The 16,116-nt window shown below is 37.0% G+C and overlaps 1 protein-coding gene across 7 annotated transcripts in view; it reads left to right on the forward strand.

Moving 5' to 3' along the window:
• Gria4 (glutamate ionotropic receptor AMPA type subunit 4) overlaps positions 1–16,116 on the forward strand; it is a 156,702-nt gene that overhangs the window by 79,565 nt on the left and 61,021 nt on the right. For all 7 annotated transcript variants that reach the window (XR_004388770.1, XM_032909667.1, XM_032909666.1 and 4 more), the window contains exon 6: positions 13,092–13,202. Coding sequence is in view for 6 of the 7 variants with exons in the window: in XM_032909667.1 (XP_032765558.1) it covers positions 13,092–13,202 (111 nt within the window). In the remaining variant the exon portion in view is untranslated. The remainder of the gene's footprint in view (positions 1–13,091; positions 13,203–16,116) is intronic.

The raw sequence follows: 16,116 nt of genomic DNA on the forward strand, positions 1-16,116 counted from the left end.
TGCTTTTATAGTAGGATGTGATGATTTTTGGAATTTCCTCTGATTCTGGAGTTATGTCTCCTTTTCATTTCTGATTTTGTTAATTTGGACACACTCTCTGTGTCCTCTCATTAGTCTGGCTAAGGGTTTATCTATCTTGTTGATTTTCTCAAAGAACCAGCTTTTGCATCTGTTGATTCTTTGTACAGTCCTTTTTGTTTCTACTTGGGTGATTTCAACTCTGATTTTGATTATTTCCTGACTTCTACTTCTCTTTGATGTATTTGCTTCTTTTTGTTCTAGAGCTTTTAGTTGTGCTGTCAAGCTGCTGATATATGCTCTCATTCAGAGCTATGAGTTTTCCTCTTAGCACAGCTTTAATTGTGTCCCATAAGTTTGGGTATGTTGTACCTTCATTATCATTAAATTCTAAGAAGTCTTTAATTTTTTCTTTATTTCTTCCTTGACCAGGTTATCATTGAGTAGAGCATCATTCAACTTCCATGTATATGTGGGCATTCTTCCCTTATTGTTGTTGAAGACCAGCTTTAGCTTGAGGTGGTCTGATAGAATGCAAGGGATGATTTTGATTTTTCTGTATCTGTTGAAGCCTGTTTTATGACAGATTATATGGTCAATTTTGGAGAAAGTACCATGAGGTGGTGAAAAGAAGGTATATCCTTTTGTTTTAGGATAGAATGTTCTATAAATATCTGTTAAATCTATTTGGTTTTTAACTTCTCTAAGGCTATCTATGTCTCTGATCAATTTCTTTTTCCATGATCTGCGTCTTGATGAGAGTGGAGTGTTGAAATCTCATACTATTATTGTGTGAGGTGCAATGTGTGCTTTGAGCTTTAGTAAGGTTTCTTTTATGTATGTAGGTGCCCTTGTATTAGTAGCATAGACATTTAGGATTGAGAGTTCATCTTGGTGGATTTTTCCTTTGATGAACATGAAGTGTCCTTCCTTATCTTTTTTGATGACTTTTGGTTGAAAGTCGATTTATTCGATATTAGAATGGCTACTCCAGCTTATTTCTTCAGACAATCTGCTTGGAAAGTAGTTTTTCAGTCTTTTACTCTGAGGTAGTTTCTGTCTTTGTCTGTAAGGTGTGTTTCCTGTAGGCAGCAAACTCTTGGGTCCTCATTATGTATCCAGTTTGTTAATCTGTGTCTTTTTATTGGATAATTGAGTCCATTGATGTTCAGAGATAATAAGGATTAGTGATTGTTGCTTCCTATTATATTCATGTTTGGATGTGAGGTTATGTTTGTGTGCTTCTCTTCTCTCTGTTTTGTTGCAAAATGATTAGTTTCTTGCTTTTTGTGGGGTGTACCTCGCCTCCTTGTGTTGAGCTTTACCATTTATTATCCTTTGTAGGGCTGGATTTGTAGAAAGATATTGTGTAAATTTGGTTTTGTCATGGAATATCTTGGTTTCTCCATCTAAGTTCATTGAGAGTATTGGATACAGTAACCTGGCCTGGCATTTGTGTTCTCATAAGGTCTGTATGACATCTGTCCAGAATCCTCTGGATTTCATAGACTCTTGTGAGATGTCTGGAGTAATTCTGATAGGTCTGCCTTTATATGTTACTTTACCTTTTTCCTTTACTGCTTTTAATGTTTTTTCTTTGTTTTGTACGTTTGGTGTTTTGAGTATTATGTGACAGGAGGAGTTTCTTTTCTGGTCCAATCTATTTGGAGTTATGTAGGCTTCTTGTATGTTTATGGGCATCTCTTTCTTTTGGTTAGGGAAGTTTTCTTCTATGATTTTGTTGAAGATATTTACTGGTCCTTTGAGTTGGGAGTCTTCACTCTCTTCTATACCTATTATCCTCAGGTTTGATCTTCTCATTGTATCCTTGATTTCCTGTATGTTTTGGGCCAGTAGTTTTTTTTTCTATTTTACATTATCTTTGACAGTTATGTTGATGATTTCTATGGAATCTTCTTCTCCTGAGATTCTCTCTTCCATCTCTTGTATTCTGTTGTTGATGCTCGTATTTATGACTCCTTGTCTCTTCCTTTGGTTTTCTATATCCAGGGTTGTCTCCCTTTGTGCTTTCTTTATTGCTTCTATTTCCATTTTTAATTCCTTCACCTGTTTGTGTTTTCCTGGAATTCTTTCAGGGATTTTTGTGTTTCCTTTCTATAGGCTTCTGCTTGTTTATTTCTGTTTTCCTGCATTTCTCTAAGGGAGTTCTTTATATCTTTTTTGAAGTCCTCCATAATCATGATCAAATGTGATTTAAAATCTAGATCTTGCTATTCTGGTGTGTTTGGATATTCAGTGTTTGCTTTGGTGGGAGAATTGGGCTCCGATGTTCCCATGTCATCTTAGTTTCTGTTGCTTTGGTTCCTATGCTTGCCTCTTGTCATCATGTTGTCTCTGGCGTTACCTTGTTCTGCTATTTCTGACAGTAATTAGACTGTCCTATAGACCTGTGTGTCAGGAGTGCTGTTGTCCTGTTTTCCTGTTTTCTTTCAGCCAGTTATGGAAACAGTGTGTTCTGCTTTCAGACGTGTAGTCGTTCCTGTTTACTGGTCTTCAGATGTTCCTATGGTCGTGTGTCCTGAGTCTACCAGGCAGGTCACTTGGAGCAGAAAAGTTGGTCTTGCCTCTGGTCTCTGTCCTGAAGTGGCTTCTTAGAGTTGGGTTTCAGCTCTCCGTGAGGGCAGCAACCAGAAGGGCCTGCTGGGCCTTCTCTTAGGTCCCTGTGTACAGGGGGCCCAGATGGCACTAGGTGTTTTCTTCTAGAGTCAGAAATGGGGCAGAGTGTAGTCTCTTCTGGCTTCCCAGGCCTGTCTGCCCCACTGAACGTCTAGCTCTCCCTCCCAGGGATTTGGGTGCAGGGAGCTATTTGACCAAGTCCCTTCAGATCTTGGTGCAGTCTGAACCTCAGGGCTCCTGCAGCTTGAGTGCCCCTATCTTCCTGTTCCCAGAGGCCCTATACAGTTTCCTCTTGGGCCAGGGATATGGGCCTGGGTGGGCAGTACTGTTGGTCTCTCCTGCCCTGAGGTCTCAGGAGTGCCCACCTGTCTGGGTGATGAGTTCTGTCTCCCATGGGGTTTGGGAGGTGGGAGCTGTGGGCTGGGATCAGCAAGATTCAGGCCTCAGTTAGCCCATCCAAGATTCTTAAAAGAGAAATGAAGTATGAAATGATCCAGGCTCATCTCTCTTTGTTTTCCCAGTTGTAGTGATCAGTTAGGCATTGTGTCAGGAATATTAAACTTAAAAATGAGCTATCTTGTGTGAGAAAAACTAGGCTGCTGAGACTAGGTAGTGTGTTGACAAGTGAGCAATCATTCTTATAAACTGAATCTTTGCTAGTAAGGGAACATGCTTTGAGCATAAATCAGAGAGACAACCAATCATTTGGCTTCCATATATGGAACCCTGATTCAGAATCTCATTTATATGATTGCATGGGTTCAAGAAATCATAATGCTAAAAGTTTATTTATTGATATTAGGTTATATGTTGGACACTATCAAAGAAAACTAATAATTATTTCCACATTTTTTCTCTTGACCTGTCCTCTAGAAATGAGTGTACACGGACAAATCAAAGTACCTAGAATTTATATGTACCATAATTTTGAATTAAATTATTGCTTTACCTATTCTTTTTGTTATGGATATAATACTTGTGAATAATTACCTCCCTTTGACAATATAAATTCCTTGTTTGAATATGCTCTTAAATACTAATATAACAAGTAGGACACTTGGCAGAGTAAGAAGTCCCTGTGGGCCACAGTAAATCAAACATTGAATGCAGATATATGAACAAGTACATAGCTTTTCACTGGAGAGCTGAGCTTTATGAACATTATTAATAAAGCCTAGCAAACAATAAATGAGCACTCACTTTTGGAAGCCATTCAATATACAAGTAAAAATATAAGGAGTTGGTATCATCATACAGGCTTCAGTGTGGGGGTGCCAGGGAGGGGAGGGACAGAGTGGTGGGGTCTTCTTTCTTGTTTCTTGAGACAGTGGAGGGCAAAGGGTGTCTTGTCTTACAAGATATTTAGGGTTGCTGTACAATAATTAAAAGTTTATTCATCTAAGTTACTTTGCTACTGTGGCTGACTGTGTTCCTCTGAGACCAGAAAACCAATCTCTGCAGTTTAGCACCTTATCCTAAAACAGCAAGGGATTAAGTAAAATAGACTTTGTTCTATCTGTCCAGGAGTTGCAGGGCTCTAACTTTCAGCATGATTGTCAGAAGTCACAAGAAGAGAAAGGAGCACTTTGAAAGTGATTATAACATTTATTACTATATTTTTAAAAAGTTTCCTATGAAAGCTACTTAAGAAAAGGGGAAAAAGCAGAAAGATACTAAGCTGGGCAAGAGAAAAAATTTTCTCTCATCTCCTTGTCCTCAGTACTTACACATCTTTCAGAATACATGATCACATGTTAAAAATTCATCACAAGTTCACACATAAAATCAAATCATAAATTGAAACAAGTTTACAACAGAGAATGTTTACATGCATATCCATTAGGAGAAATTGTCTGGCTAAACATTCATCACCTGTCACAGTTTCACAGATTCATTGAAAGTTATGAACCATATACATAACTTACTAGTGAAGCTTTGTAGACATAAACCCAGTCAATATTTTATCTTCTGTCCTAGCACCTATAATAAATCATTAGTTTCCTATTTATCACCTTTGGTTAATTGTTTTACAACCTCTTGGGCTGTGCCCTGAGTAGCAGAAAGTCTGGATACTATCTAGAAGCAATTAACTGGTGATACATAGGAGATGGACAGAGTTCTCATTGCAGTTTTGACTATCATAAAAGGACCTAATAGCAATCTCATTATAAAAGAGCTTAGTAATCACTGATATAATTTTAGCAATTCTTATAGGATCATCATTAAGAATTAAGAAGTCATCTATTTGTCTATATAGCTTCACTACAAGACAGTACATTTTCAAAGATCTGGAGAGATCTGCTAAAAGGGGAGTGGACTAATAACCTAGCGATTGTTACATATGTTTAATGATAACAGGCAAAGCATATTAATAACAGGAATCTTTCCTAAAATGATTTATTCCTGGGTCGTGCCTATCAGAGTGCATCATAGATATAAAAGAAAGCAAAGTCATTTCGAGAAGATCATCTACTAGTTATTAGAGGGTTAGGGTTAGGGTTAGGGTTAGGGTTAGGGTTAGGGTTAGGGTTAGGGTTAGGGTTAGGGTTGGGGTTAGGGTGAGGGTTAGAGTTAGCAATTACTGTGCCCAAGAGCAGCATTGTGTGCATAGTAGCTATCATTATCCTCCAACAGTAAAAGCCAATTGGTGCATCCACAGTTTCCAGTAATATTCTATTGACATAGTACTTCTTAAGGTACTCACTTCTTGATTTATTTTATGTAGAAGTATTTTATTTACAAATGAGAGAAATATCATGAACTGCTGTGTTATGCATACAGAAAGGAAGACCTTGGATGTTTTGCTCTGTCACACCCTCTCAATGCCTTTAGACCAGTTTTCTGACAAACCTGGAACTAAATCAATAGCTAACAAGCTCCAGAAATCCTATCTTACTCCTCGCCCACAGCAAGTTTACTGTCACATACACAGCAATGCAATGTCCTAGCACATGGGTGCTAGGAATCCTAATTTAGGCCTTCATATTTGCTTAGACAGAAATCTTGCTCACAGAGCCATTTCTGTAACCCCAGATAATATGACATTTAAAGTCAAAGACCACATTAAACTGTAAGCTTTGAAAATGAAAATATTGAACATTAATATTCATCTGTGATGCAATTAACATTTCAGAAAGAGAATTATCATGTAATGGTTACATAATATCAAGCCAAAAACATATTTATAGACTACTATTTACAAATACAATTTTTCCTTGCAAAATGGGTGCTTACATTAGTGTGTGTTCTGAAGTTTTCTTGATGAAATTGTATAAATTAATCTTAGGCAATGATAACACTTGTCAAAAGATAAGAAAATCAACATGCCTGAGGTTCCTTATGTGTCTCTTTCATGCAAATAACTGCTTCTTTTGACCATTTCATGACTATGAATTTGGTAAATATATAATGAGACAGTATTTTTTTTCCTTTTTTTCTTTATTAACTTGATTTTTTCTTATTTACATTTCGAATGTTATTCCCTTTCCCGGTTTCTGGGCTAACATCCCCCTAACCACTCCCCTCCCCTTCTATATGGGTGTGCCCCTCACCATCCTCCTCCCATTACCACCCTCCCCCCTTCTCCATTCTTTTTTTTTTTTTTTTTTTTTTTTTTTTGGAGCTGGGGACTGAACCCAGGGCCTTGTGCTTTGCTAGGCAAGCGCTCTACCACTGAGCTAAATCCCCAATCCCCCACCCTCCCCCCAACAATCACGTTCACTGGGGTTCAATCTTAGCAGGACCAAGGGCATCCCCTTCCACTGGTGCTCTTACTAGGCTATTCATTGCTACCTATGAGGTTAGAGTCCAGGGTCAGTCCATGTATAGTCTTTGTGTAGTGGCTTAGTCCCTGGAAACTCTGGTTGCTTGGCATTGTTGTTCATATGGGGTCTTGAGCTCCTTCAAGCTCTTCCAGTCCTTTCTCTGATTCCTTCAACGGGGGTCCCATTCTCAGTTCAGTGGTTTGCTCCTGGCATTCGCTTATATATTTGCTGTGTTCTGCCTGTGTCTCTCAGGAGAGATCTACATCTGGTTCCTGTCGGCCTGCACTTCTTTGCTTCATCCATCTTGTCTAATTGGGTGGCTGTATATGAATGGGCCACATGTGGGGCAGTCTCTCAATGGGTGTTTCTTCTGCCTCTGTTTTAATCTTTGCCTCCCTATTTCCTGCCAAGTGTATGCTAGTTCACCTTTTAAAGAAGGAGTGAAGCATTCGCATTTTGGTCACCCATCTTGAGTTTCATGTGTTCATTTAGGGTAATTCAAGCATTTGGGCAAATAGTCACTTATCAATGAGTGCATACCATGAGTGTTTTTCTGTGATTGGATTACCTCACTCAGGATGATATTTTCCAGTTCCATCCATTTGCCTATGAATTTCATAAAGTCATTGTTTTTGATAGCTGAGTAATATTCCACTGTGTAGATGTAACACATTTTCTGTATCCATTCCTCTGTTGAAGGGCATCTGGATTCTTTCCATCTTCTGGCTATTATAAAGAAGGCTGCTATGAACATAGTGAAACACGTGTCTTTTTTATATGTTGGAGTAACTTTTAGGTATATGCCCAAGAGAGGGATAGCTGGGTTCTCAGGTAGTTCAATGTCCAATTTTCAGAGGAACTTTCAGACTGATTTCCAGTCTGCAATCCCCCTAAAAATGGAGGAGTGTTCCTCGTTCTCCACATCCTCGCCAGCATTTGCTGTCACCTGAGTTTGTGATCTTAGCCATTCTCGCTGGTGTAAGGTGAAATATCAGGGTTGTTTTGATTTGCATGTCCCTTGTGACTAAAGATGTTGAACATTTCTTTAGGTGCTTCTCAGCCATTTGGCATTCCTCAGCTGTGAATTCTTTGTTTAGCTCTGAACCCCATTTTTAATAGGGTTATTTGTCTCCCTGCGGTCTAACTTCTTGAGTTCTTTGTATATTTTGGATATGAGCCTTCTATCTGTTGTAGGATTTGTAAAGATCTTTTCCCAATCTGTTGGTTGCCATTTTGTCCTAACCACAGTGTCCTTTGCCTTACAGAAGCTTTGCAGTTTTATGAGATCCCATTTGTCAATTCTTGATCTAAATGCATAAGCCATTGGTGTTTTGTTCAGGAAATTTTTTCCAGTGCCCATGTGTTGGAGATGCTGCCCTAGTTTTTCTTCTATTAATTTGAGTGGATCTGGTTTGATATGGACGTCCTTGATCCACTTGTACTTAAGCTTTCTACAGGGTGATAAGCATGGATCAATCCGCATTCTTCTAAATGTTGACCTCCAGTTGAACCAGCACCATTTGCTGGAAATGCTATCTTTTTTTCATTGGATGGTTCTGGCTCCTCTGTCAAAAATCAAGTAACCATAGGTGTGTGGGTTCATTTCTGGGTCTTCAATTCTATTCCATTGGTCTATCTGTCTGTCTCTGTACCAATACCATGCAGTTTTTATCACTATTGCTCTGTAATACTGCTTGAGTTCAGGTATAGTGATTCCCCCTGAAGTCCTTTTATTGTTGAGGATAGTTTTAGCTATCTTAGGTTTTTTGTTATTCCAGATAAATTTGCAAATTGTTCTGTCTAACTTTTTGAAGAATTGGTTTGGTATTTTGATGAGGAATGCATTGAATCTGTAGATCGCTTTTGGTAAAATGGCCATTTTTACTATATTAATCCTGCCAATCCATGAGCATGGGAGATCTCTCTAACTTCTGAAGCCTTCTTCAATTTCTGTCTTCAGAGGTTTGAAGTTCTTATTGTACAGATCTTTTACTTGCTTGGTTAAAGTCACACCGAGGTACTTTGTATTGTTTGGGACTATTATGAAGGGAGTCATTTCCCTAATTTCTTTCTCAGCTTCTTTCACTTTTGTGTAGAGGAAGGCTACTGATTTATTTGAGTTAATTTTATACCCAGCCATTTTGCTGAAGTTGCTTATCAGCTTTAGTAGTTCTCTGGTAGAACATTGGGGATCACTTAAATATACTATCGTATCATCTGCAAATACTGATATTTTGACTTCTTCTTTTCCAATCTGTATCTCCTTGATCTACTTTTGTTGTCTGATTGCTCTGGCTAGAACTTCAAGAACTATATTGAATAAGGAGGGAGAGAGTGGGCAGTCCCTGATTTTAATGGGATTGCTTCAAGTTTCTCTCCATTTAGTTTAATGTTAGTTACTGGTTTGCTGTGTATGGCTTTTACTGTGTTTAGGTATGGGCCTTGAATTTATTCTTTCCAGGACTTTTATCATGAAAGGGTGTTGAATTTTGTCAAATGCTTTCTCAGCATTAAATGAAATGATCGTGTAGTTTTGTTCTTTCAGTTTGTTTATATAATGGATCACGTTGATGGTTTTCCGTATATTAAACCATCCCTGCATGCCTGAGATGAAGCCTACTTGATCATGTTGGATGATTGTTTTGAGGTGCTCTTGGATTCGGTTTGCCAGAATTTTATTGAGTATTTTTGCATCGATATTCATAAGGAAAATTGGTCCGAAGTTCTCTTTCTTTGTTGGGTCATTGTGTGGTTTAGGTATAAGAGTAATTGTGGCTTCATAGAAGGAATTCGGTAGTGCTACATCTGTTTCAACTTTGTGGAATAGTTTGGATAGTATTGGTATGAGGTTTTCTATGAAGGTCTGATGGAAATCTGTACTAAACCCTTCTGGACCTAAGCTATTTTTGGTTGGGAGACCTTTAATGACTGCTTCTATTTCGTTAGGAGTTATGGGGGTGTATAAATGGATTATGTCTTCCTGATTTATCTTAGTACCTGGTATCTCTCTAGGAAATTGTCCATTTCCTCCAGATTTTCAAGTTTTGTTGAATATAGGCTTTGTAGTAGGATCTGATGATTTTTTGAATTTCCTCTGATTCTGTAGTTATGTCTCCCTTTTCATTTCTGATTTTATTAAATTGGACACACTCTCTGTGTCCTCTTGTTAGTCTGGTTAAGGGTTTATCTATCTTGTTGATTTTCTCAAAGAACCAACTTTTGGTTCTGTTGATTCTTTCTATGGTCTTTTTATTTCTACTTGGTTAATTTCAGCACTGTTTGATTATTTCCTGACTTCTATTCCTCCTGGGTGTATTTGCTTCTTTTTGTTCTAGAGTATTTAGGTGTGCTGTCAAGCTGATGACATATGCTTTCTCCAGTTCCTTTCTACAGGCACTCAGACCTATGAGTTTTCCTCTTAGCACAGCTTTCATTGTGCCCCATAAGTTTGGGTATGTTGTATGTTAATTTTCATTAAATTTTAAGAAGTCTTTAATTTCTTTCTTTATTTATTCCTTGACCTGGTTCTCGTTGATTAGAGCATTGTTCAACTTCCATGTATATGTGGGCATTCTTCACGTAGTGTTATTGAAGACCAGCTTTAGCCTGTGGTGGTCTGATAGGACGCATGGGATTATTTCTATCTTTCTGTATCTCTTGAGGCCTGTTTTTTGACCATATATATGGTCAATTTTGGAGAAAGTATCATGAGGTGCTGAGAAGAATGTATATCCTTTTGCTTTAGGATAGAATGTTCTATAAATATCTGTTAAGTTCATTTGGTTCATGACTTCTCTTAGTCTGTCTATGTCTCTGCTTAATTTCTGTTTCCATGACCTGTCCATTGATGAGAGTGGGGTGTTGAAATCTTCTACTGTTATTGTATGAGGTGCAATATGTGTTTTGAACTTTAGTACGTTTTCTTTATGTATGTAGGTGCCCTTGTATTTGGAGCATAGATATTTAGGATTGAGAGTTCATCTTGGTGGATTTTTCCTTTGATGAAGATGAAGTGTCCTACCTTATCTTTTTGATGACTTTTAGTTGAAAATTGATGTTATTCAATATTAGAATGGCTACTCCAGCTTGCTTCCTCAGACCATTTGCTTGTAAAGTTGTATTCCAGCCTCTTACTCTGAGGTAGTGTCTGTCTTTGTCTCTGATATGTGTTTCCTGTAGGCAGCAGAATGCAGGGTCCTCATTGTATATCCAGTTTGTTAATCTATGTCTTTTTATTGGGGAGTTGAGACCATTGATGTTGAGAGATATTAAGGAATAGTGATTATTGCTTCCTGTTATATTCATATTTGGATGTGAGGTTATGTTTGTGTGCTTTTCTTCTCTTTGTTTTGTTGCCAAGATGATTTGTCTATTGCTTTTTCTAGGGTTTAACTTGCCTCCTTATGTTGGGCTTTACCATTTATTATCCTTTGTAGTGCTAGATTTGTAGAAAGATATTGTGTAAATTTGGTTTTGTCATGGAATATCTTGGTTTCTCCATCTATGTTGATTGAGAGTTTTGCAGGATACAGTAACCTGGTCTGGCATTTTTGTTCTCTTAGGGTCTGTATGATATCTGTCCAAGATCTTCTGGCTTTCATAGTCTCTGGCAAGAAGTCGGGTGTGATTCTGATAGGTCTGCCTTTATATGTTACTTGACCTTTTTCCCTTACTGCTTTTAATATTCTTTCTTTATTTTGTTCATTTGGTGTTTTGACTATTATGTGACGGGAGGAGTTTCTTTTCTGGTCCAATGTATTTGGAGTTCTGTGGGCTTCTTGTATGCTTATGGGCATCTCTTTCTTTAGGTTTGGGACGTTTTCTTCTATGATTTGTTGAAGATATTTACTGGTCCTGTGAGGTGGGAGTCTTCACTCTCTTTATACCTATTATCCTTAGGTTTGATCTTCTCATTGAGTCCTGGATTTCCAGTATGCTTTGGACCAGTAGCTTTTTTCGTTTTACATTATCTTTGACAGTTGTGTTGATGATTTCTATGGAATCTTCTCCTGAGATTCTCTCTTCTATCTCTTGTGTTCTGTTGGCTCCTTGTCTTTTCCTTTGGTTTTCTTTATCCAGGGTTGTTTCCCCGTGTTCTTTCTTCATTGCTTCTATTTTCATTTTTAATTCCTTCTACTGTTTGATTTTGTTTTCCTGGAATTCTTTCAGGGATTTTTGTGATTCCTCTCTATAGGCTTCTACTTGTTTATTTATTGTTTCCTGCATTTCTCTAAGGTAATTCTTCATGTCTTTCTTGAAGTCCTCCAGCATCATGATCAAATATGATTTTAAATCTAGATCTTGCTTTTCTGGTTTATTTATGTATTCAGTGTTTGCTTTGGTGGGAAAATTGGGCTTTGATGATGCCATTTAGTCTTGGTTTCTGTTGCTTGGGTACCTGTGCTTGCCTCTTGCCATCAGATTATCTCTGGGATTACTTTGTTCTGCTATTTCTGACAGTTGCTAGACTGTCCTATAGGCCTGTGTGTCAGGAGTGCTGTAGACCTGTTTTCCTGTTTTCTTTCAGCCAGTTATGGGAACAAAGTGTTCTGCTTTCACGTGTGTAGATTTTCCTTTTCTATAGGTCTTCAGCTGTTCCTGTGGGCCTGTGTCCTGAGTTCACCAGGCAGGTCACTTGGAGCAGAAAATTTGGACTTACCTGTGGTCCCGAGGCTTAAGTTTGCTTGTAGGGTGTTGCTTATGAGCTCTCCTCGAGGGCAGCAACCAGGAGGTCCTGAGGCCCCCGTTCCGGGAGCCCTCGTGCACCAGGGTCCCAGATGGCATTTGGTGTTTTCCTCTGAAGTCAGAAATGTGGGCAGAGTGTAGTCTCTTCTGGCTTCCCAGGCATTTCTGCCTCTCTGAATGTTTAGCTCTCCCTCCCACCAGATTTGGGTGCAGAGAACTGTTGTTCTGGTCCCTTCAGGTTCCAGCAGTGTCTGGGGCCAAGACAGTATCTTTAACAGCAAGAGAACTGACTCAACATCACATCAGTTTTATCTGAAATTTCTACATTGCAACCATTATTCTTGAAGCTCTGGAGATATCTGAAAGAGGGAACAAAATGATTTTACGTGCCAGAATATGCCGGCTGTGAGATTATGTCTTCTGCATTTAACAGGAAAGCTATAACCATAGACTCTCCTAAATAGGGTTGCCTGAACAAGACCAACATAATGACAGCAACAATTGTTATGATAACATGGGTAGGGGAAGTGCCACTTACCCTTAAATGAAGAGATGTAGGTCTTCAATACTTGCTGAGAAAAGGAGAATCAGTTTCCTCCAGTGATGAGCTCCCATAAAAGTTGTCCAGTCCCAAGTTGTTAGCCTTGGATCCATATAAATATGAATAAAACTAAAAAGATTCAGTAGGTTGTCTGTATAAGTGTGTATGTATGCCACAGTAATAATTAAGGAAGAGATCATGAATTTTGAAGGATGTTGAAGGCATCTGTGGAGAGAGGGAATGTTGAAGGTGATTTACATACAGTGTTCCTGTATTAAGTTACCAAAAAGTATAAATGTATGAATTTTTTTTAAAAAACAGCTTTTAATGTGTTTGTATTTTAAGTTTGTTCTCAATACTTTGCTATTTGTAGCAGTCACTGTTGTAAGAAGGACTACAGTGAGAGCTTCTAAGGTGTGTTTTCAATTAGCTTCTCTGTCTGGCAGGTTGGCTACTGGAATGATATGGATAAATTAGTCCTGATTCAAGATGTGCCTACACTTGGCAATGACACAGCAGCTATTGAGAACAGAACAGTGGTTGTAACCACAATTATGGTGAGTTTTGGTATATGCTTTATAATGTACCATCTTGTCCACAGGCAAAATTAACTCTCTGGCTCTGATGAACAGAAAGGGTACAGGCTGAATCTTAGTTGTGACTTGAGTGCTCTGAGCCCTCAATTCTCCTGAGGCTTTGAATAGATCTGTCCCAAACTTGGAAACACTCAGCTTTTTCATTGCCCTTATATGCATTACTTTTTGTTGTAATGCTTTTGTTGGGGAAAGAAATTGACTCAGACATTAAAAATTGAGACTGTGAAACTGAAGTCAGAAATATTTGAAATTCTAAGACCCCCACACTGGACAAGCAATGTGAGAAAGCCAAGCACCAATCGAATCCTAAAACCATCAGGTGGTAATATCATGTTCTCAGTGTTTTCAAAAGCATCAGTAAAATAACCAATAGTAGTGTTCAAATGGTTGTTTCAAGTTTTTATGTGAGAGGGAGCTGTTTTGTCTGCTTCTAATCACAAGATTATGAATATAGAGATTTTAATTAGTACTTTGTAACTGAATCCCTGATAAACTGATTTTGTTTGATATTTCTTTTTAATGTAAAAAAAATTTTTCACCCACCGATTATTTTTCCCATGACCAGTAGGAAATACATACATAATTTAATGAACTTCTAGGAATCAAGAAAAATGTGATTTTTTTAATTTGATCATCCCACAAAATTTAAAATGCTCTAAATTTCATGGCTCCTTTTTCAATTTCATAGAATTGATTTTCAATAATAGAAATATATATATATATATATATATATATATATATATATATATATATATACACTTTTAAAGACGAGCATGCCCCTTACAGTTGGTGGCATTCAAGGGAGATCAATAATCGGTGATCTTTACATCTCATTTAATATAGTAGAGTCTCAGCTAACTCTTTCTGTAGGCAAAATATATTGACAATTATTCATAGAAACTCTTGCTTTAAGTAAAGTGCAATTCTTTGTGTAAATTAACTTTTAGCTTACATAATTTTAATTTCCAGTTTCAGAGTTTTAGTCATGTCAAGATATTTCTAAAATGGACCTTGAAATCAAAATATAAAAATACCAAAGAGAAACATTTGCTTATTGTAATCAGTTATGTCTCTGTCAGATAACTAATTAGCAACTTAATATAATTTGACAAGCCCTGACTCAGAGTTGATTATTTTAGAATGTAAATACACCAATAGCAGTGTTTGTGTAAACTTTCTGACTTAAATATGTAATATTTGAATGGTACTTGAAGGCAGGATATGTGTGTGTGTGTTTGTGTGTGTGTGTGTATGGTATATGTATGTATTTGTATGTGTGTATACATATATATTTCTTTTCCTTAAAAAAAGACACAGTAATGGAAATTCATACTTCAGTACAGTCCTCCTCTTTTCAGCCTCTGATGAAGAATCCTATTTTAAGAAATTGACCAAGAAAGACAAGAGTTCTGCGCTGTTCAACCATTCCTAAATAAGGCTCGAGTCTTGTTCTTCTGAGTATTAAATTTAAGCTTGTTTCTCATGTGAGATTCTTCTTGGATAACCAAATCTGGACTACTAGAAAACAATTTTTCAAATATATATATCTGTGTGTGACCTTTGTGAGTTATTAGAACAAAATAAGAATTAATTTTCAGTCCTTAACTTTCTCAAGAACCTGGATGTTGAAAAAGAATAAACTAGTTATTCTGATATGCCCAACCCTGTGTCATAAAATGAAGTTATTGTATATGATCGACTCTCTAATGGTAGATTTCTTTGAAGTAAAACTCTGAATTCTGTGCTTGTTGTTAAAATATATATACAATTGTTTGCTTTAGAATGTTTTAAAATGATGCTTGTGTTGTGAAATGAATGTATGATATATTTTAAAAGTATAATGTGGAGTCTTCTTCCCTTAGCCTGTTATGAAAGTTGGGATTTATAATTCTTAGAGTTCAATTACTAAGTTGATTTTTCCAAGCATGGGTACACTTCAAGAAGCATGATATCAAAAAATAAGTAAAAAGGTGACTGAAAAGAAGTTGTCTCATATATACATATCAATATATAATGTATATATATATTAATGTATATATGAAAATATATGTAACATTCTGTTGCCTGACAGTGATGACATCAATATTTTGTTATCAAATAGTGAATATTAATAGTATCTGTCTTTCACATAACTATTATCTTCATTTAAATCTTCCTCTTGATATTTTCTACTGCATACCTGTTTCATAGTACCAAAACAAAACAAAAAACCCTAAAGCACCCTCCCTCAAAGTTTCATTGAACTTGATTCGGTTGAAAACGTTAGCTTACAATCTAGGACAATCCCTTCACCTCCATTACTTAGAAAGAAGTATGATTACCTTTAGCTGATAAGATACTGATAACTGCATGTAATAATGCCACCATATTCAGTTGAAAAAAATTCAATATAGATGAAGTTGGCTAGATGTTGCAGTGAGTCTGATACAGACGTCTAGATACTGAGCAAGCTAAGAATGAGTACTGGAGATCAAGGACTTCTCATCTAAATGGGTATAGTGTTGTTGAATTTACTTTTTCTTCCATTTGTGTACTGTGATTATATGCTGACACATTGTTGTAATATATGTTATTGTTAAATAAAATTTATTGAGAAATCCAGTTATTCATTCATAAATACTTACTGAGTGTCTGCTATGTGCTAGGCACAGTGATAGACCTCGGACTATGACATAGATGACTCCTGCCCTCTTGGGAGGTAATATCATAGAAAAACAAATGAGAAACATTTCATGATTACAACAGCTCTCAATCTGAAATAAAATATGGTATTATTTTGTATGCTCTTGAAATTTATTTTTCCTTGCAATTGTTGTGCATGTACACTGCATCTTCAATATCAAGATGAATTTACTGTACTTTAACACAACTGTAC

This window comes from Rattus rattus, chromosome 8 (assembly GCF_011064425.1).
Source record: "Rattus rattus isolate New Zealand chromosome 8, Rrattus_CSIRO_v1, whole genome shotgun sequence".
In the NCBI taxonomy this organism is placed as follows: Eukaryota; Metazoa; Chordata; class Mammalia; order Rodentia; family Muridae; genus Rattus; species Rattus rattus.